This window comes from Lagenorhynchus albirostris, chromosome 18, assembly GCF_949774975.1.
Source record: "Lagenorhynchus albirostris chromosome 18, mLagAlb1.1, whole genome shotgun sequence".
NCBI classification, from domain to species: Eukaryota; Metazoa; Chordata; class Mammalia; order Artiodactyla; family Delphinidae; genus Lagenorhynchus; species Lagenorhynchus albirostris.
The window spans coordinates 51,196,220-51,218,898 of record NC_083112.1 but is presented as its reverse complement, the minus strand read 5'-3'; the positions used below and the strand labels follow the sequence as shown (position 1 = coordinate 51,218,898).

General features: G+C 40.1%; 1 protein-coding gene across 2 annotated transcripts in view; it reads right to left on the bottom strand.

The window, feature by feature from the left end:
* Window positions 1-1,240: 1,240 nt before the first annotated feature.
* Window positions 1,241-22,679, bottom strand: part of SLAIN1 (SLAIN motif family member 1) — a 60,291-nt gene continuing 38,852 nt past the window's right edge. For both annotated transcript variants that reach the window (XM_060129043.1, XM_060129044.1), the window contains 5 exons: window positions 22,147-22,296; window positions 19,167-19,508; window positions 14,602-14,757; window positions 3,421-3,703; window positions 1,241-2,132 (listed from right to left, as the gene is read on the bottom strand). In XM_060129043.1, the coding sequence (XP_059985026.1) occupies window positions 2,057-2,132; window positions 3,421-3,703; window positions 14,602-14,757; window positions 19,167-19,508; window positions 22,147-22,296 (1,007 nt within the window). In that variant the 3' untranslated portion in view covers window positions 1,241-2,056. The remainder of the gene's footprint in view (window positions 2,133-3,420; window positions 3,704-14,601; window positions 14,758-19,166; window positions 19,509-22,146; window positions 22,297-22,679) is intronic.

Here is a 22,679-nt window from a genome sequence, read left to right as displayed (position 1 = left end):
TGTTGCTCTACTAACTAGAATGTAAATTCCAAGATACAGGGATCTTTGGTTTTTATTCCAAGGGCTGAACAGACTTTTTTGAATATAAATGAAATACTTGATTTGCAAATGAGTTGAATCCTTTCACCTTCTCAGAATATAAACTCATTTTTAAAAAATGTACTAACTGAACTACATATGTTCACAGGAAGAGCACAGTAGTGGCAAAAACAGACTTTTGAGATCAGATACACCTGGATTCAAAAGTCAGCTTCACTATTTACTAGCTAGATGTTTACACTAGGTTAATGTCACATCCCTTGGGCTCAGGGTCTTTACTTTTTAAATGGTGGTAATAGGAGGTGATTGTTAAAAATTAGACAAATATATAAAAAATTTCTAGCACAGTCACTAGCAAAGTGACTAAGAAAGTGCTTGTCACTAACAAAGTGCTCAGTAAGTATCACTTCTCCTTTGATACCTCACCTCCTCTAGCCCACATTTCATTTAAAGGACAGGCTAATTAAAAGCCAGTCTGTCTTTTAGTTCCCCATGGAACTATGTAGAAAGGCACATTTCTTAAAAATAAAAATCCCTAATGACCTTCAGGAGAACTCTGTTTTAAAACTTAACATTGACACCTTTTACCTAACCTTTCCATAGCAACTTGAGGTGAAAAGTTTTCCAGTGTACATCAAATATAGTGTAGACTAAGGATGATACTTCTGACACTGGGAAAAGAAATACTTCAAGTTCAACCCCCATAAAATATTGGAGTCTCCACTGACAGTATTCATCCACAAATGGGTTTCTGGGCAAGAGGCTCCTTGGGTTCTAGTGACCATCCTAAGTGGTACCGAAACCCCACTGCAGAACTGAAACCTCACATCTCTTCTCCCAAGCATTTTAGAGAGAACTGTTTACAAATGTGAATATTCTGCCTACCCGCCTCAGGTATAAATGCTCTGTACGAGAGCATAACAATGACAATACTTTCACAGTCGTGGTGAAACGTAGGCGTGGTATTCGTACTGTTTATGCTGCACATTCATGCATGACCTGATACTGCTGAAATAGTCTTTATTTCTGAACATTCCAAAACAGCAGTGTACACAGTAACAAATATGAAGTCATATACCATAAGAAAGCATTCATTAGTGCAAATGGATTTTGTAAAAGGTCTATCAAAAAGATTTATTTGCTTTAAAATGCGTTCATTTCCAGAAGCATTATTAATAAAATGTTACAGTTTCATCTTCTGTAAAAGTATTGAAAATCAATTGTAGTACAGTAGCAAACATTGCAGGTATTAAGTGCAATGAGCTTGTGATGCCATTATAAATATGAAACCCACGTATGACAATAAATTAACAATGAAAACAACAAGACCATTTCACTCTGTTGTCTGGCTGTCTCAGTGTTCAATGCTTCAGATTACATTGTGCTCATTCAACATAATTTTATGTCTCTCAAATTGTTATGATGGATTTTTGCTGATATATCCCTAGAGCTAAAAAAATAGTACCTTACCACAAAAATATTTTTATGGCACAAAATTTAAGTTGTTCCACAGTGGTTCACGTAGGTGTAAAAAGAAATAGGCACAAAAAATAAAATTCCTGTAAACTATAAAAAAGTGAATTTCAAAGCATACGTTATAGAACCTGGTTGTAAAGATGCAGTGTATTAAAATACAGAACATGTAATGGGAAGATGTTTAGAACATGTAAGTAAATTGAACAAGTTACTTTAAGAAACTCAGATGGCAAAGAAAGCATTATGGATACATCTCAATTCTCTCAAAAAGGATTCAGGTACATATCAGTTCTACAAAAACTTCCTAGCTCTAAGTGTCACGATACTGCAACCATGGATTTGTGAACGCTGCAGTATCTCAGGCAAATATTTAAGTGCAATAATTAGTCTCTGGTGATTGGTCCCTTGAAAAACAATGCAGTAAATATGTTAAAACGCAGAAGGGAAAGAATATCCCGACACCCGCTGTTACCCAGCCAGCTAGGTAACACGACCCTCATTTCCACTTCTTTCCAGCTGTTCAAACGTACATAGAACTGCATCAGTAGCAACCATCTCTCCAGTTTCCATCCCTCAGAGTGCTGAGTGAAGACAGAGGCTTTGGAGGCTGAAGGAAACTATAAAGGAATGAAAAAAGGACACGGCTTGTAAGTAATCCCACGAGTCCCATCACTTACTTTGATCTACTCTCCGCCACTCCAGCAGTGACAACGTGCTGGCACCTTCCCAAGCGTGCCTTGTATTTCTGGGCCTTCAACATGCTCAGCTGATGGAAAGCCCAGTTCTCGGCACGTTGCCACGCATGTTGTATGTGCACAAGCAGATTTGCAACCTAAGTGGAAAATGATCAATACCCTTAGTGTATAAAGAATATTTTAAAATCAGAAACAGATAAACTCAGGAGAAAAATGGCCCCAAAACATAAGTGGTTACTTCATTGAATACAAATTGAAAATGTCTTCATGTTATTCTGTCTTACAAATAATCAAAGATTTGCCTATTATAAAAGAATGATAATACCCAGTGTTTGCCTAAGTTTGTGGAAACAGACCCTCTCATTGTCTGGCAGTGACAGCCCTTCCAAGAGGTTAGTTTGAAGACATATATACAAGGATAAATGGACTGTCCACAATGACCTACATACATCAAATTATGTGATTCTATTCAGTCACAACTGCAACACAGCCTGGCATTGAACAAACATGCACCAAAATGGTTTCTATCTGGAGAGTAGGATTACTCACTTTTCTGTGTTTGTTTTACAATAGTTTCTGAATTTGTTTTTGATCTGAGCACCTATTTATCGGAAAGTAAAAACTATTTATAGCTACCCGATGCATAAAGAAAAATTACTTGTTCTCACATCCTTTTCACACTTCTACCATGGTTCCCTCCCTCTCCTCCTCCAAATCCTAATTTCCTGTAAGAGCTGATTTACTGCCTCCATTTTCTCATCTTCTACTCTGTCCTCAACTCGCTTTTATGAATTGTTTTTAACCATAAGACACTCCAGGAGATCCAGTTCAAGAAGGGCACGTCACAACCATAAGATCATCGAACAGGTGCCCTGCAAGCAGGCTGGAATGTTGAAAGAAAAAAAAAATTCTACCTGGAACATACCAAACTTACACCAACATAAGCTAATAAAGCCCCAGTTAAATATCACTAAGATGCTTTTAAAATCACGACTGTTGGGGGAGGGTGTGTATGTGCATGTGCCTAACGACATTTTTGCCCATTTTGATTACAAATTGATTAAAAAGGTATTAAATGCAGAGGCAGGAGGTCACGAGTCAGGCCAGAAGGGGCAGAGTGACCTACCAGGGTTAGGCAAAGGCAAAGTCAGGATGGTTCCCGGAGCAGTTTCTAAGTGCAGACTGCAGAAGAACGAGCAAAGGTTCTTACCTTCTGACAGGCTGTGCAATTTTGCTTCGAGGCAGGTTACTCCCGTTTATTGCCAATGAAGGTCTTGGGAGTGCGCTGCGGCCCACTATCCCAGAAGCTGCAGCTTTGTTGGGGGCAGGGATCCCCGTGTTGGAGTATAACTGTAAGCCGTTGGATAAAGGCATGTTACTGCTGCCTTGAACGGTTGGACTCACGTAGGCTGTGGCTTTAAGAGGCTGCCGGACAGACACTGGGAAATGTCCCACACTGTGGATTCTGTGTTGAAGCTGCCCCGGTGACGGAACTAGAAGAACAAAGGACGCTCACATGAGAGAACGCCTACCACTATGTACACGTGTGTTATGTTCAAAGCAGCTGATACTGTTGAAAGGGTTTTACATGTATAGAAATTTATCTACATATATGCATGTAGATAAATGAAACACGAGTTCCAGACTGCATTTAGTATTGGAAAATTCTACTTCGTGACAAGCGTCTCCTACTCTGTCAATCAGCAGCAACATTTTTGAGTGCCTGACTATATTTAGAAGCCAGCTGGAACAACAACCTTCTTTCCTTTAACAAATTTGAGCATCTCTGAGTTCTCACAGGATTTCTTCCTTGCTTGCTTGGAAGACATTAGGATTTCTTGATGGTTGCACTGGGGATGGTTTCATGAGGATAAAACAAGGGGACAGGGCTTCCCTGGTGGCACAGTGGTTGAGAGTCCGCCTGCCGATGCAGGGGACACGGGTTCGTGCCCCGGTCCGGGAAGATCCCACATTCCGCGGAGCGGCTGGGCCCATGAGCCATGGCCGCTGAGCCTGCACGTCCGGAGCCTGTGCTCCGCAATGGGAGAGGCCACAACAGTGAGAGGCCCACGTACCACAAAAAGAAAAAAACAAGGGGACAATTTAATAGCAGTAATTATAGAAGGGTAGACAGGTGGCATTGGTAGGCACAAACAGCTTAGTACAGACTTTTTTTTTTTTTTTTTTTTTTTTTTTTGCAGTACGCGGGCCTCTCACTGTTGTTGCCTCTCCCATTGCGGAGCACAGGCTCTGGGCGCGTAGGCTCAGCGGCCATGGCTCACGGGCCCAGCCGCTCCACGGCATGTGGGATCTTCCCGGACCGGGGCACGAACCCGTGTCCCCTGATCGGCAGGCGGACTCTCAACCACTGCGCCACCAGGGAAGCCCATACAGACATATTTCTTAAATAATTTTCATCATGACATTTATCTCATAGGGTTGGTGGGAAGACTAAATGAGTTAATCCACATAAAGCCTTACAATGGCTGAGTAACCACTCAGCAAGTACTACCTTGATAACAGCAGCAGAATCTGTGAAATGAAGGGAGCTCTCTGGGTAAGAACCCTTAAGAACTTCATCAATATACTGGCCCATCATTGTGCACTATTTCACATTGAAAAACAATGAACTGTTTGGCAGAAATTTTAAAATTTTATAAATCCTTTTCTCCAAGGAAAAAACTGAATCACAAATTTAACATAAACTTATACATACATTACCTGTTGTTTACTAACCACTCTAGCCTCTGCTGCCTAGTACACTTGTGATGCGGTTAACACAAACAGACCCTGTTCTCTAAAACAGTTTAACTGATTTTGAACTTAAGCACAGAATATACAATAGATATCTGTGATAAAAAGTGAGGAGAAAGATAAAGTCTGTTTTTTTTAATATCTCTTGAAAGTATTGCCTTAAATTAGCTTTGTTCAACTATACATTAGTGAAATCTATATGTAGGAATGCTGATGTATGTGTATGGTAGCCAAAAAATTCGATGAAAAGTGAGGTCTCTAAGATTCTGCTATAGTTCTGTTTCCATCAAGCTTTAGGGACACAGTAAACTTGTGTTGGCTGGCAAATCATCTCCAAGATCCTTTCCAACCAATTCTGCAATTCCTTAATTTAGTAGCATCTAACTGTGAATGTTCCAACATATTGGCTTATCAACTGTAACAAACATACCCCACTACTGCAAGATGTTAATAACAGAGGAAACTGGAGGAGGGGAAGGGGGACATGCGGGGATATATGGGAACTCTGTACTTCTTGCTCAATTTTTTTGTAAACCTCAAACTGCTCAAAAACAAAGTCTTAATTTTTAAAAAAAACTCAACAGGTGAATTCGGCCCAATTTCTTCTGAAACACAACATACATAAAGCACCTAAACGTTAAGCCAAGAGCAGAATGAAATTCTGAAGTGAACACACGCGTGTAACCATATCCACAACAAGACGTGAAACACTGCCAGCACCACAGCAGGCTCTCACATACCCTCTCCCAGGCAGCACTCCCCCAAAGTCACTGTTATTTGCACTTTTATCACCACAGACTAGTTATTCCTATGTTGAACTTCATGGAAATGGAATTATATAGTATGTTCTCTTCTTTGGCTCAATATTATGTTTTTGAGATTCATCCATATTTGCACTGCTATGGGTATTCCACTGAATGAATGTCAAAATCCATTCTCCTGATGATGAAAAGCTTGGTTATTTCTAAGTTTGGGGTTTTGTGAACATTCTTGAATATGCGTTGGTGTTCAGATGCATTATGTTATGGGTATATTCCAAATTTATAACTATTAGGATAAATGAAGTTATTAGCAAAGCTGCTGAATACAACATCAAAATACAAAAATCAACTGTATTTCTAAACACCAGCCAACTAGTAGAAACTAAAATTTGAAAAAGATACTATTTATAAAAAACATTTTAAAGGCCTGTGTCCTTGCCACTGAGCCACAGCCACCCCTGCCGCCACAGAGGACCCTCCTAAACTAGTAGATACAATTCAAGACTGAGTGAAAGATCAAGTGGCAACAAAATCTGAACTTGCCGTGTGGATGAAAGGCTCTTGGTGCTGCAGCCAGGAATCAGTGCTGTGCCTCTGAGGTGGGAGAGCCAACTTCAGGACACTGGTCCACAAGAGACCTCCCAGCTCCACATAATATCAAACAGCGAAAATCTCCCAGAGATCTCCATCTCAACACCAGTACCCAGCTTCACTCAACGACCAGCAAGCTACAGTGCTGGACACCCTATGCCAAACAACTAGCAAGACAGGAACACAACCCCACCCATTAGCAGAGAGGCTGCCTAAAATCATAATAAGGCCACAGACACCCCAAAACACACCACCAGACGTGGACCTGCCCACCAGACAGACAAGATCCAGCCTAATCCACCAGAACACAGGCACTAGTCCCCTCCACCAGGAAGCCTACACAACCCACTGAACCAACCTTAGCCACTGGGGACAGACACCAAAAACAACGGGAACTACAAACCTGCAGCCTGCAAAAAGGAGACCCCAAACACAGTAAGATAAGCAAAATGAGAAGACAGAAAAACCCACAGCAGATGAAGGAGCAAGATAAAAACCCACCAGACCTAACAAATGAAGAGGAAGTAGGCAGTCTACCTGAAAAAGAATTCATAATAATGATAGTAAAGATGATCCAAAATCTTGGAAATAGAATAGACAAAATGCAAGAAACATTTAACAAAGACCTGGAAGAACTAAAGATGAAACAAACAACGATGAACAACACAATAAATGAAATGAAAAATTCTCTACATGGGATCAATAGCAGAATAACTGAGACAGAAGAACAGATAAGTGACCTGGAAGATAAAATAGTGGAAATAACTACTGCAGCTCAGAGACCTCTGGGACAACATTAAACGCACCAACATTCGAATTATAGGGGTTCCAGAAGAAGAAGAGGAAAAGAAAGGGACTGAGAAAATATTTGAAGAGATTATAGTTGAAAACTTCCCTAATACGGGAAAGGAAATAGTTAATCAAGACCAGGAAGCACAGAGAGTCCCATACAGGATAAATCCAAGGAGAAATACACCAAGACACATATTAATCAAACTGTCAAAAATTAAATACAAAGAAAGCATATTAAAAGTAGCAAGGGAGAAATGACAAATAACACACAAGGGAATCCCCATAAGGTTAACAGCTGATCTTTCAGCAGAAACTCTGCAAGCCAGAAGGGACTGGCAGGACATATATAAAGTGATGAAGGAGAAAAACCTGCAACCAAGATTACTCTACCCAGCAAGCATCTCATTCAGATTCGATGGAGAAATTAAAACCTTTACAGACAAGCAAAAGCTGAGAGAGTTCAGCACCACCAAACCAGCTTTACAACATATGCTAAAGGAACTTCTCTAGGCAAGAAATACAAGAGAAGGAAAAGACCTACAATAACAAACCCAAAACAATTTAGAAAAAGGGAATAGGAACATACATATCGATAATTACCTTAAATGTAAATGGACTAAATGCTCCCACCAAAAGACACAGATTGGCTGAACGGATACATAAACAAGACCCATATATATGCTGTCTACAAGAGACCCACTTCAGACCTAGAGACACATACAGACTGAAAGTAAGGGGATGGAAAAAGATATTCCATGCAAATGGAAACCAAAAGAAAGCTGGAGTAGCAATTCCCATATTAGACAAAATAGACTTTAAAATAAAGACTATTAGAAGAGACAAAGAAGGACATTACATAATGATCAAGGGATCGATCCAAGAAGAAGATATAACAATTGTAAATATTTATGCACCCAACATAGGAGAACCTCAATACATAAGGCAAATACTAACAGCCATAAGAGGGGAAATCGACAGTAACACATTCATAGTAGGGGACTTTAACACCCCACTTTCACCAATGGACAGATCATCCAAAATGAAAATAAATAAGGAAACACAAGCTTTAAATGATACATTAAACAAGATGGACTTAATTGATATTTATAGAACAGAATACACATTTTTCTGAAGTGCTCATGGATTATTCTCCAGGATAGATCATATCTTGGGTCACAAATCAAGCCTTGGTAAATTTAAGAAAATTGAAGTTATATCAAGTACCTTTTCCGACCACAACACCATGAGACTAGATATCAATTACAGGAAAAGATCTGTAAAAAATACAAACACATGGAGGCTAAACAATACACGACTTAATAACGAAGTGATCACTGAAGACATCAAAGAGGAAATTTAAAAATACCTAGAAACAAATGACAATGGAGACACGACGACCCAAAACCTATGGGATGCAGCAAAAGCAGTTCTATGAGGGAAGTTTATAGCAATACAAGCTCACCTTAAGAAACAGGAAACATCTCGAATAAACAACCTAACCTTGCACCTAAAGCAATTAGAGAAAGAAGAGCAAAAAATGCCCAAAATTAGCAGAAGGAAAGAAATCATAAAAATCAGATCAGAAATAAATGAGAAAGAAATGAAGGAAACGATAGCAAAGATCAATAAAACTAAAAGCTGGTTCTTTGAGAAGATAAACAAAATAGATAAACCATTAGCCGGACTCATCAAGAAAAAAAGTGAGAAGACTCAAATCAATAGAATTAGAAATGAAAAAGGAGAAGTAACAACGGACGCTGCAGAAATACAAAAGATCATGAGAGATTACTACAAGCAACTCTATGCCAATAAAATGGACAACCTGGAAGAAATGGACAAATTCTTAGAAATGCACAACCTGCCAAGACTGAATCAGGAAGAAATAGAAAATATGAAGAGACCAATCACAAGCACTGAAATTGAAACTGTGATTAAAAATCTTCCAACAAACAAAAGCCCAGGACCAGATGGCTTCACAGGCGAATTCTATCACACATTTAGAGAAGAGCTAACACCTATCCTTCTCAAACTCTTCCAAAATATAGCAGAGGGAGGAATACTCCCAAATACATTCTATGAGGCCACCATCACCTTGATACCAAAACCAGACAAGGATGTCACAAAGAAAGAAAACTACAGGCCAATATCACTGATGAACATAGATGCAAAAATCCTCAACAAAATATTAGCAAACAGAATCCAACAGCACATGAAAAGGATCATAGACCATGATCAAGTGGGGTGTACTCCAGGAATGCAAGGATTCTTCAATATATGCAAATATATCAATGTGATATACCATATTAACAAATTGAAGGAGAAAAACCATATGATCATCTCAATAGATGCAGAGAAAGCTTTTGACAAAATTCAACACCATTTATGATAAAAACCCTGCAGAAAGTAGGCACAGAGGGAAGTTTCCTCAACATAATAAAGGCCATATATGACAAAACCACAGCCAACATCATCCTCAATGGTGAAAAACTGAAAGCATTTCCACTAAGATCAGGAACAAGACAAGGTTGCCCACTCTCACCACTCTTATTCAACATAGTTTTGGAAGTTTTAGCCACAGTAATCAGAGAAGAAAAGGAAATAAAAGGAATCCAAATCAGAAAAGAAGAAGTCAAGCTGTCACTGTTTGCAGATCACATGATACTATACGTAGAGAATCCTAAAGATGCTACCAGAAAACTACTAGAGCTAATCAATGAATTTGGTAAAGCAGCCGGAAACAAAATTAATGCACAGAAATCTCTGTCATTCCTATACACTAATGATGAAAAATTTGAAAGTGAAGTCAAGAAAACACTCCCATTTACCACTGCAACAAAAAGAATAAAATATCTAGGAATAAACCTACCTAAGGAGACAAAAGACCTGTATGCAGAAAATTATAAGACACAGATTAAAGAAATTAAAGATGATACAAATAGATGGAGATACATACCATGTTCTTGGATTGGAAGAATCAACATTGTGAAAATGACTATACTATCCAAAGCAATCTACATATTCAATGCAATCCCTATCAAACTATCACTGGCATTTTTCACAGAACAAAAAATTTCACAATTTGTATGGAAACACAAAAGACCCCGAATAGCCAAAGCAATCTTGAGAATGAAAAATGGAGCTGGGGAGGAATCAGGCTCCCTGACTTCAGACTGTATTACAAAGCTACAGTAATCAAGACAGTATGGTACTGGCACAAAAACAGAAATATAGATCAATGGAACAGGATAGAAGGCCCAGAGATAAACCCACGCACATATGGTCACCTGATCTTTGATAAAGGAGGCAGGAATGTACAGTGGAGAAAGGACAGCCTCTTCAATAAGTGGTGCTGGGAAAACTGGACAGCTACATGTAAAAGTATGAGATTAAATCACTCCCTAACACCATACACAAAAATAAGCTCAAAATGGATTCAAGACCTAAATGTAAGGCCAGAAACTATCAAACTCTTAGAGGAAAACATAGGCAGAACACTCTATGACAAAATTCACAGCAAGTTCCTTTTTGACCCACCTCCTAGAGAAATGGAAATAAAAATAAACAAATGGGGCCTAATGAAACTTCAAAGCTTTTGCACAGCAAAGGAAACCATAAACAAGACCAAAAGACAACCCTCAGAATGGGAGAAAGTATCTGCAAATGAAACAACTGACAAAGGATTAATTTCCAAAATTTACAAGCAGCTCATGCAGCTCAATAACAAGAAAACAAACAACCCAATCCAAAAATGGGCAGAAGACCTCAATAGACATTTCTCCACAGAAGATATACAGACTGCCAACAAACACATGAAAGAATGCTCAACTTCATTAATCATTAGAGAAATGCAAATCAAAACTACAATGAGATATCATCTCACACCAGTCAGAATGGCCATCAACAAAAAATCTAGAAACAATAAATGCTGGAGAGGGTGTGGAGAAAAGGGAACACTCTTGCACTGTTGGTGGGAATGTGAATTGGTACAGCCACTACGGAGAACAGTATGGAGGTTCCATAAAAAACTACAAATAGAACTTCCATATGACCCAGCAATCCCACTACTGGGCATATACCCTGAGAAAACCATAATTCAAAAAGAGTCATGTACCAAAATGTTCACTGCAGCTCTATTTACAACAGCCCAGAGATGGAAACAACCTAAGTGCCCATCATTGGATGAATGGATAAAGAAGATGTGGCACATATATACAATGGAATATTACTCAGCCATAAAAAGAAACGAAATTGAGCTATTTGTCATGAGGTGGATAGACCTAGAGTCTGTCATACAGAGTGAAGTAAGTCAGAAAGAGAGAGACAAATACTGTATGCTAACACATATATATGGAATTTAAGAAAAAAAAAATGTCATGAAGAACCTAGGAGTAAGACAGGAATAAAGACACAGACCTACTAGAGAACAGACCTGAGGATATGGGGAGGGGGAAGGGTGAGCTGTGACAAAGCGAGAGAGAGGCATGGACATATATACACTACCAAACATAAGGTAGATAGCTAGTGGGAAGCAGCCGCATAACACAGGGAGATCAGCTCAGTGCTTTGTGACTGCCTGGAGGGGTGGGATAGGGAGGGTGGGAGGGAGGGAGACGCAAGAGGGAAGAGATATGGGAACATATGTATATGTATAATTGATTCACTTTGTTATAAAGCAGAAACTAACACACCATTGTAAAGCAATTATACCCCAATAAAGATGTTAAAAAAATTTTTTTTAAATAAAATACTTAGGAATAAATTACAGATGTATTAACCTCTATATAGAAAGCTATAGAACTTTGACAAGATGATCTAAATAAATGAAAGAATGTTCCATGTTAACGCATCAGAAAACTAATATTTTTAAGATACCAATTCTAAAATTTATCTACAGATTCAATAAAATTTCAAAATCATTTGAAATGAAATTATTCATGAAGATACTCCCATTAATTCTCCTACACACAAAGATAGATAACCACCCTTGAGTTTAAAAAAATAACAAAGAGAAACTAGTTAAGATCAATAGACAGAATCCTAATTTTACAAATGAGAAAACAAGAATCAGAAAGGATATGGAGCTTTCCCATGAACTTATGATTAAGAAAAGACCCAGGAACTTCCCTGGTTGCACAGTGGTTAAGAATCCGCCTGCCAATGCAGGGGACACGGGTTCGAGTCCTGGTCCAGGAAGATCCCACATGCCGCAGAGTGGCTAAGCCCGTGCGCCACAACTACTGAGCCTGCACTCTAGAGCCTGCAAGCCACAACTACTGAGCTCACATGCCACAACTACTGAGCTCACATGCCACAACTACTGAAGCCCGCGTGCCTAGAGCCCGTGCTCTGCAACGAGAGAAGCCACCGCAGTGAGAAGCCCGCGCACCGGAAGGAAGAGTAGCTCCCGCTCACTGCAGCTAGAGAAAGCCCGTGCATGGCAACAAAGACCCAAAGCAGCCAAAAATAAATAAAATAAAATAAATTAAAAACAAAAACACCCAAACTCAAGTATTTGACTGCTAACCCAGTGTCTTCCTTCTATATCAGGCTGCCTCTCCAACTTTCTGTATCCTACCTTTGTTCACTCCAGAAAGTAGAACGGCCCAGAACTAGGAATCTTCATGATACACACTTAGAATGTATAAAGAATATTCTCTTACAGTGCTTAGGAATAAAAGTCAATGAGAGCAGAGTCCTGAGATCTGAAACAAGTTCATGACTGACCTCCTCTTACACATGAACATTGGTCTCAGGTTTTTTTGTTTTCTCTCATTATTATGCTTGACTTACAATGGTTTTTCTATTTTCTTCACTTCTCTTGTGTATCAATTGCAATTCTTCTATAAAGAAGAATTTCCCCTCTTCTCCATTTATTTTATTCAATTAAGTATGGACCCACAGTTAAATAACCTATGGGTTATAATCCTTTAATATAAATATTTATTCTGCGGCTCAAACTGTCCCAGATTTGGTCTCTGGGAGTTTCTTCAAGTTGTTTCCTATAACCTTTTGACATGTTCCCGTCATTTCTTGAGCACTTCCGTCAAAACCTGCCATGGTTTGTGGTGTAGGTTCTGTTCTATTTTGGGTTACGTGCATTTTTCTGGCACTCGAATCGTGCTATTAACCCACACTGAATTAGAGTTCACGAAAACTCCTAATCATTACCCTATTTGCTACCATCACAACTGTATCTTCCCTTCTATGCTTATACTATTGACTTTTGTACTCAAGTGTAGAATTTTTATCTCAGTTAAATTTCATCATGGTATATTTGGCCAATTGTCCTAACCTCCTGACATAAAATTAGTAGTCTTCTCAGTTTCCCACCATTAGTTCACAGGTTGTCTTCTCTGTCTTTAAACAAGCCATTAATTCAAATATTAACAGATCAAGCCCTAAGATACAGCCCTATGGCATTCATTTATACATTCGTTCAAACATTTACTGAGAGCTCAATGTACCCGGCAGCGTGCCAGGTGCTGGGGACAGAAAATCAGATGCACTGTGGTCCAAGCCCAGAGGGAGCCAGTAGGCTAGTATGGAAGACGACATAATGACAGTAAAGTGTAACACTTTACTGAATGACAGAGGTAGGCACCAAAAATCTAACCCATTCTAGACATCTGTTGGAGGTACACAGGGTACACAGGGTAGTCTGTTAGGGCCACCAGGGAGTCTTCTGGGTGCAGACTTAAGACATCTGGTTGATGGCGCTTGGCCACACACTGAACACACTTCAGGCCTCCCGGGTTTGGGCATATCAATACTGGGACTGTGACCTTGGATCTGCCACCCAGGGGTCAGCCTCAGACTTAACCCCAACTACCCCTACAGACAGCACGAGTAGGAGGTGAGGGGGTGCCCTGGAGCCAGCACATCCCCACACAAAGCGAACACACACACACACACACACACACACACACACACACACACACACACACACACACACACACACACACACTAGATTTTACTTTCACCGTGCTGCTCATCACTGGGTAAACCGTACAGAGGATGAATGACACACTGTGGGGCAAACTGAAATGAAGTAGATGGATCCTACTTTAGACACACTAAAATAGAACTTCATTTGCCAGGGGAAAGCTCTGGACTGGTGAAAAATAAGACCAAAGTAAGAGCTAGACAGAATAAGTGTGCTTTCCTCAAAGTAAATATATCAAGTACACAGCTAAAAAGAGGCAGATCTGCAAAGAAAACATTTTTGTATGATGAGTAAACAAATCAATCACCATTTAGTGCTTCTACTGCTATCCCTGGGTATAAAGGATTGCATATAATTTACTAATTATTAATTGGTGACATAGGCACCAGTGAAAATACCACTCAATTATCATGGTGAAAGACAAAAAAGTGTCACAAGGAGAAAAGTTTCCTGTAGTGTTCTTAAGAGAAAGAAAGAAATGAAATAGTAAGATTTTCCTAATGGTGTTACAACTAATTAAAATTACATACAAAAATACTGTCATACTTACTACAAGACTGTATTCTTGAAATTCCATTTGCAGCTCCATGCAAGCTTGAGTCAAAACTCTGACTATTCCGCACGGTGACTGGAGAACTACCATTGCTACTAACAGCGGTTGTACTTGGCATCCGAGCTAGATTAGGCATACTTCTTCGGAGCTTATCTAGAAAAGAATTTTACTAAGTTAAAAATCACAACTTTTATGCCAATTAAAACACTAGCTTTCAAAATTAAATACAAATAGAAATTATATTTTGTTCAATGACAAACAGAAATTATCACGTGTGTTATGAACTCTAGCAAGCTAATTAACTACCCCCGGTAGAGACAAACGCACTCCATGTCTCCAGAAAGGTTCCACCAAACAGACTGCTAAAGTAAAGCACTTGTTCTATATAAAAAGAGGGAGGAATTAGGTAATCAATTAGCTGTTTGTTTCTATACAATAAGTGGATAAAACTGAATCGAAGTGAGGATAGAAAATAATCTTACAGTTTAAAAGGAAAAAAAAAGCTAGGAATTGTTACATGTTAATAATAAAAAAAAAACCTAGAAGTGTCAAACCAGCAATTCCTGAATCTTTTGCTAGCATATCAAAAGAGGAAGAAATTCTTAAAATTCTAACTTGAGATGTTTTGACATATCCACTCATCACATCAACATGACCACATTAACTTCTGGAAAGTTTTAAGGGGCATAAGTACACCACCAAACCTTTGGAGACTTGAACAAATGCTTCCCTTTCTTTTTCCTTGCTGAGAACATCTTCCGCCACTAAGGGGCAGCAGAGAGTCAGTCACGCACAGACCTCAGCGCTGCTGAGATTTGAATTCAGCCACAAGAGGGCAACTCTACAATGTAGACAGTTTTCTCTTTAATACACACCCCGCCAAAACTAAAGTACACATATCAGGTCACTCAAGCTCAGAAAACACAGGATACATCTGAATACTCAGTAAAACCCCATTCAATTACAAAACCAGATTCATTTTTCTTCCCTTCACACACAGCTCCTTCTGCATCACTTAGATCCCTTGATTATAGCCCTACTCATCAAGTCACCTAATCCAAAAAGCGGCGGAATCTTCCAAGTCTCACCTGCCTTCTTCACCCTCAACTCCCAAGTCCTCTCAATTCTGCCTCATAAATATTTAACAAATCTCCCACTACCACCTAGTTTAGACCTCATTATTTGTCATCCACATTTTCACAAAATTTTCCTCTTAACTGGTCTCTGTACACCCTGTCTTGTTCCTCCCCATCTTCCATACAGCCAGTGACTTCTAGCCAGCCACTTGCTAAAAACCCTCCAGTCACTGTCCCTCCCCTTCCTCTGAAAGCCCAAGCTCCTGGACTGAGACAAGATCCTTCTAAGATACAGGCTCTGCAGCCATCTCTAGACTCATCTCCTGCTGCCCTCGCCACACAGCCTACTTGCCAACCACAGTGGAGAACGGAATTTCCAAATACTTCACACTCTCTTGTACCCGTGAGCGTGCTGGTTCTTTCACTTGGACACCCTTCCCCACTTTGTGGAAGGAATGAATGAATGAACGAGTATTTCCTGTGTATATATACTATACAGTGTGTTAGACAAGGGAGTTCCCGACTCTCAGTGGGGTTATAGTCTAGACCATTGTTTCTCTATCTTTTCTTCTGCTATCAATCTTTAGGAATCCTTTAAGGAATAAAGGCAGCAGCCAGCTACCCACCAAACATCTAAATCTAGACTTGCAGTAAATACAGGGTTCAGGGGAGGTCCTCAGGCTAACACTGATTACACCATGCCACTGATAACCCCTGCCATACCCTAAAAATCACAGTTAGCAAATGTTCTGCAAGCTTTAAGCACTTATCATACCTGGCAAACTATTCAAATACAGTAGCCCTACCCTGCCCCACCTTATGGGCAGGGGATACGTTCCAAGACCCTCAGCGGGTGCCTGTAGCTGCCCATAGTACAGAACCTTATATATACGATGTTCTTCCTATACAGGTGCTGACAGGCAGGAAGCACACACAGCGTGGATACACAGGACAAAGGGATGATTCACGTCCCAGGTGGGACAGAGCAGGAAGGCACAAGATTTCCTCATACTACTCACAACAATGCACAGTTTAAAACTTACGAATTGTTTGTTTCTGTAATTTTCCATTTAACATTTTCAGACTGCAGTTGGCCATGGGTAACTGAAGTCACAGGTAAGAGTGGACTGCTAGGGGCTTCCCTGGTGGCGCAGTGGTTGAGAGTCCGCCTGCCGATGCAGGGGACACGGGTTAGTGCCCCGGTCCGGGAAGATCCCACAGGCCGCGGAGCGGCTGGGCCCGTGAGCCATGGCCACTGAGCCTGCGCGTCCGGAGCCTGTGCTCCGCAACGGGAGAGGCCGCAACAGTGGGAGGCCCGCGTACCACCAAAAAAAAAAAAAAAAAAGAGTGGACTGCTGTCTGCTCCTTTTAATCCTATGATCCCCAGAAATATACCAAGAACTTTCAAGAGCCATCCCTTTGGAAACCAGGCAATGTAAGAGCTACGGAAGTAGGAAATATTAACACGCACTTCTATTTATATTTTCTTTTATCCATATTATTTTAATAATTTACAAAAATATTTGAGAGATTGGTTTCAAAGTTACGACTCTCATTCCACAATTTTGTTCAAATAATCCTCTGGTAACAAATGAAGGCTCAGATATCTGAGCCACATTAATAAAAGTTTAAAAAAACAGTGGGGCTGGGGAGACCACCTTTACTTTTTCAGCACTTTGAACTTTTCCAGCGTTTTTATTCCAGACAATGGAATGGTCATTATTTCATTTATTCCTTATGACAAACTTAGGTTAAAGGATTACATGTTACATAAAGGAGAGTATACCAGATGATCTGATGTCCAATTATACCTAAGTTTTCTAAGAAAGGGATGTTATTTGTTTACATTTTGTAGCCAAATAAGTGAGAGCTCAGAGGCACGAGAAGCCTGGGAAAGGTATAAGTGGTAGGCCAGGAGGGGAACTCAGCTCGTACTGGCCTTCAGAGCCTGTGTACTCAGCCATTAAATTGATTAGTCAGAAGTCCAATCCAGAGAACTGCTGTTGTATTCCATTTTCCTTTACGTGTGGAGACCAGACCTTTTAGAGAAATAAAACTACCACAGTCAGACACCAGGCTGAGAAATATTTCCACTCTCCTAACAGGAACCATCATAACACAGATTTAGGGACACCTAACCCTTTTCATAATGGTGTTGAATATAAGTTAACACCACTTTTCTAAGGTAGGACAATGATCCCACTGACAGCTAATCAAGATGCAGAGGGAGCATCTGCTTGACAGGCAGGATGTGATGCTCTAAGACACTTGACAAAAAAAGCCTTTGCAGAAACAACTCTGTGCCCTCTCCCGCAGTTTTAATGATACTGTAATTTTCGTTAAGCACATAAAATATTGTCTTCGATATTATGGGCTTTAATAAATTACTCACTAGTGGCAGTCACTTTACCTGCCACTGTTTTCTGTTAAATTTGAAATCTGAAGGTATTAAAAAAGAGAGACTATAAAACCTTAAATATTTTCAAATGGTCTCCCAATTAGCATGAATAATACAAGTGCAGAGGAAGAAAAAGTAAACACTAAGTACATGATAGCAGGTGATGACTAGTATGATTTGTATTTGGCCTTGCAATATCTTTAAATAATTTGTTGGATCATTTCTGGGCCCAGGTTTGAGAAATGCTGCTGTATAATAATTAAAAGCTATAACTCTATAAATATCGTTGGTTTCTCCATACTCTACAGGATTTGTGTGTGAGGGTCAGACTGATCATCAGTGCAAAAACATACCAGGCTTAGAATATCACATGATTATTCTCCCTATAGTTCTTGTAAGTCAAGATCTATAACTCCTGGGAGTGGGGAAGGAAGATAAATGATGAAGAGGGAAATAGAAAAAATTACAAAAAAAGAACGACACATATTCCAACCCACCGTGCTGCCATCAGGACAAATCAACTTGCCGTTACCACGCCAAACATCAGCTTCCATAGCCCCATTGCTGCACAGATCTTAATTCTAGATGTCAGGACACCAGAGGGAAAGCCACATCCCAAACTTCCCCTAAATCTCGATGGGCACAGCAGCATCCTCTCCAAGCACCACAGTCCACACTTCCCATCCATCACTGTGGGCTAGGAGCAGGCCGTCAGAGATGGGGGGTTTTAAGAAAGATGAGAGAAGATGCGGCTCCGTGCCTCCGACTCCATGGAACTAGGAACTCCTCAACTTCCACAGCCCTGCTGTCCTACAGCTTTACCAGCCACAACACGAAGATGCTCCCCCGTTTCTGACTCAGTCTGGTACCTCACAACGGTTTTCCTGAAGCTATAAATCTGGGACACATCATCAGAAGCTGGTCAATTATAGATTTAAATGTACACCAACCAAACTGATAAGGTCTTAAGGATGTACTTAATAAGTCTTGGAAACCTTCACCAGTTATTTATATTGACCTTGAAACCATTTCTTGACCACGTATGAAAGATCCAAGCACATCGAACACCAACGGCGCGTACAACTTACCTCCGTTGGTCCTATTTGGTTGCTGATCTGGAGTTTGGGCTTGAGGTGAATAATACTGTTGCTGCTGGTAATTATTCGAAGGAAAATACTGGGACCCGGGGCTCCTCCTACACTCCCGAATGCTGGAGAAAGTCTGTGAATGGGGGATTCCTCTTTGGAAAGGTGAGCATCTTGGAAGACGAGGCTGAGGTGGTGGCAGGTGATCAAATTCCTCCTCGTCCTCCAGGCTGAATCGATCGTATTCTTGATCACTGCATGTCCCTTTTTTTCCTGAATTCAGTGACACACTGGAACTAGGTCTCGACACAGATGCTGAAGTAGAAGCATAATCTTGCCTGAGACCTACGGAACAACAGGGACTGGTATTTTATCTTACGAGGCATTTCAATCTGGCTTAATTATTAAGTTCCAATTCATCAAATATTTGAGGAAAATTTGTGTCAAGCAAGTGATTCAAGTGGAGACCCACTATCTTGTTCTTAGTTTATTAAATCCCAAGAAAACAGACAAGTTTACCTACCAAACAGACAGCTAATACTGGACTATTCTGTTCTGGAAAAAGATTGCCCCAATTCCAGTGAAGATGAAATATACCGCTACAGTTCATCTATCAGTATCTGTCGATTTCCCCGAGCCATTCCTTCTGGAATCTGGAGAGATACTTAGGAAGGCTACTTAGGAGACACTATTCATCATCATCTGGAAGTTTCTCGTTATCTTGTTGCCAACCCACACCTTTTTTTTTTTTTTTTTTTTTTTTTTTTTGCGGTACGCAGGCCTCTTCACCGTTGTGGCCTCTCCCATTGCGGAGCACAGGCTCCGGACGCGCAGGCTCAGAGGCCATGGCGCACGGGCCCAGCCGCTCCGCGGCATGTGGGATCTTCCCGGACCGGGGCACGGACCCGTGTCCCCTGCATCAGCAGGCAGACTCTCAACCACTGTGCCACCAGGGAAGCCCAACTCACAACTTTTTTTTAAAGTAGTCTATGCCTGACTGACTACTTAACTTCCGAGACTGACATCCAATCTTTCAGCCATACGTTTTTTTAGAAAGAGTTACTGTTACTGTACTGTTACTAAATAACAACATAAAATAATCGTTTTTCCTTTCAAAATGTATCTTATTAAATCTTGCATAAGCATTACAATCTTTCTCATAGTAGCCCTGCCCAATTCTGAAAGCAGGAAATTGTTATGCTTAAATGATACTTGGCTGTTTCTACTTATGTTGGCCTCAGAAGATAATTCCAAAATAAGCTTAGCCCAGGTCTGTGATCTACATCTTCTTTTGCCTTTTGATACCATTAATACCCTTGAAGTAGTTCACTCTCAGATTAACTGTTGTAACCTTATTGCAGAACCAATAACTCAATGTTATTGGAAATAACATTTCCAATTATCTCTCCTGCAATAATTATGTATCTTGAAAAGTACAATTTTTATGGAAGTATAGTTGACTTAAAATGTTTTGTTAATTTCTGCTGTACAGCAGTTATTCAGTTATACATATATATATATACACATAATTTTTTATATTCTTTTCCATTATGGTTTGTCTCAGGATACTAAATATAGTTCCCTGTGCTATACAGTAGAACCTTGTTGTTTAACCATTCTATATATAATAATTTGCATCTGAGAATGCATTAATGCATGTTTAATTGAATTTTTATTAAGATAAGTACACACTCACATGCAGTTCTGGGAATAATAGAGATCTTTTGTGTACTCTGTCCAGTTTCCCTTGATGGTATCATTTTGCAAAATCATAGAATAATAGGACAACTATGATATCGGCACTTATATAAACCCATCTGATTTAGATTCTCCAGTATTACTTTTATATGTGTACATGTGTTAGTATTAAATTCTATACAATTTTATCACCTGTAGGATCATATAGCTATCACCACAGTCAAAAACAGAGCAGCTCCCTAAATCCCTCATGTTGCACTTTTATAACCACATCTACCTCCCTCCTGAGAGCCCACGCCATATCCCCAAGCCCCGGCAACCACTAATCTGTCCTCCATTTCTAAAATGTTGTCATTCTAAAATGTTATATAAATGGAATTATACAGTATGAAATCTCCTGAGATCATCTTTTTCACTCAGCATAATTCCCTGGAGATTCATCCAAGGTGGTAATGTCTATCAAAATTTATTCTTTTTTCTTGCTGAGTAGTACTCCACAGTATGGAGGTACCCCCAGCTTAATTAACCACTCACCTACTGAAGGACATCTGAGCTCATTCTGGTTTTTGGCTATTATTATAAATAAAGTGCTATGAACATTCATATACAGGTTTCTGTGTTTCTGAACACAAGTTTCCATTGCCCTGGGATAAATGCCCAAGAATACAATGTGCTGGGTCTTATGGAAACCGCATGTTTAGTTTTCTGAGAAACTGGCAAACTGTTTCCACAGTGGCTACACTGGTGATGTTTTACATCAATGTATTTTGCCCAGAGTATGTGCTAATATTTTACAATGGTCATGAGACCGTGAGAAGCATTTAATTGCGCCACCTACAAAGTAGGATGGGAGGAGAGAACAAATAGAATTGTTTGCCCATTACCTGGGGAGAAATCCCTGAAACCTCCCCACCCCCTTAGATTTCAAGTAGAAGCCTCTAGTTTAAAACGTTTTCTAGTTTAAAAAGAGGAACCGGGGCTTTCCTGGTGGCGCAGTGGTTGAGAATCTGCCTGCCAATGCAGGGGACACGGGTTCGAGCCCTGGTCTGGAAAGATCCCACATGCCGCGGAGCAACTGGGCCCGTGAGCCACAACTACTGAGCCTGCGCGTCTGGAGCCTGTGCTCTGCAACAAGAGAGGCTGCGACAGTGAGAGGCCCACGCACCGCAATGAAGAGTGGCCCCTGCTCGCCGCAACTAGAGAAAGCCCTCGCACAGAAACGAAGACCCAACACAGCCAAAAATTAATTAATTAATTAATTAAAAAAAAAAAAAGAGGAACCTACTTTCTTCTTGCAGACGAGCCATGATCTGAACATCAGTGAGGTCCTGTAACTTATATCCCATGGAGATAGAATCATCCTCCAGCTCTGAAGTACTCAGCTCACTGTCTATGGATGACTGGGGACTGAGAGGGGAGCCCCTGGATGTGTAACCTAAAAACAAGGGAAACGTGTTTGTTACTTAGTCTAAAGAACTGCTATCTGCATGTGCTTTACAGTTCACATATCAACAGTCAGCACTTCAAGGCATTCTCCAATCAAAAGGCACAGAGTGGCTGAATGGATTAAAAAAAAAACAAGACCCATCTATATTTTTCCTGTTTTCATTAAGTCACCAAAAAACAACCAACACACCACTATGACAGGAGAATGGCAAGACAGTATGCACCTCTTCACATGTTCATAATTCATATATACAAAACCACTTGTTTTGTTTTCTCAAATTCAGTTTTCATAATTCAAAAATCCACTCTGTGCTGTACACTAAAAAAAATTGTTGAAAAGGTAGATTTCAGTAGATTTCATGTTATATATTT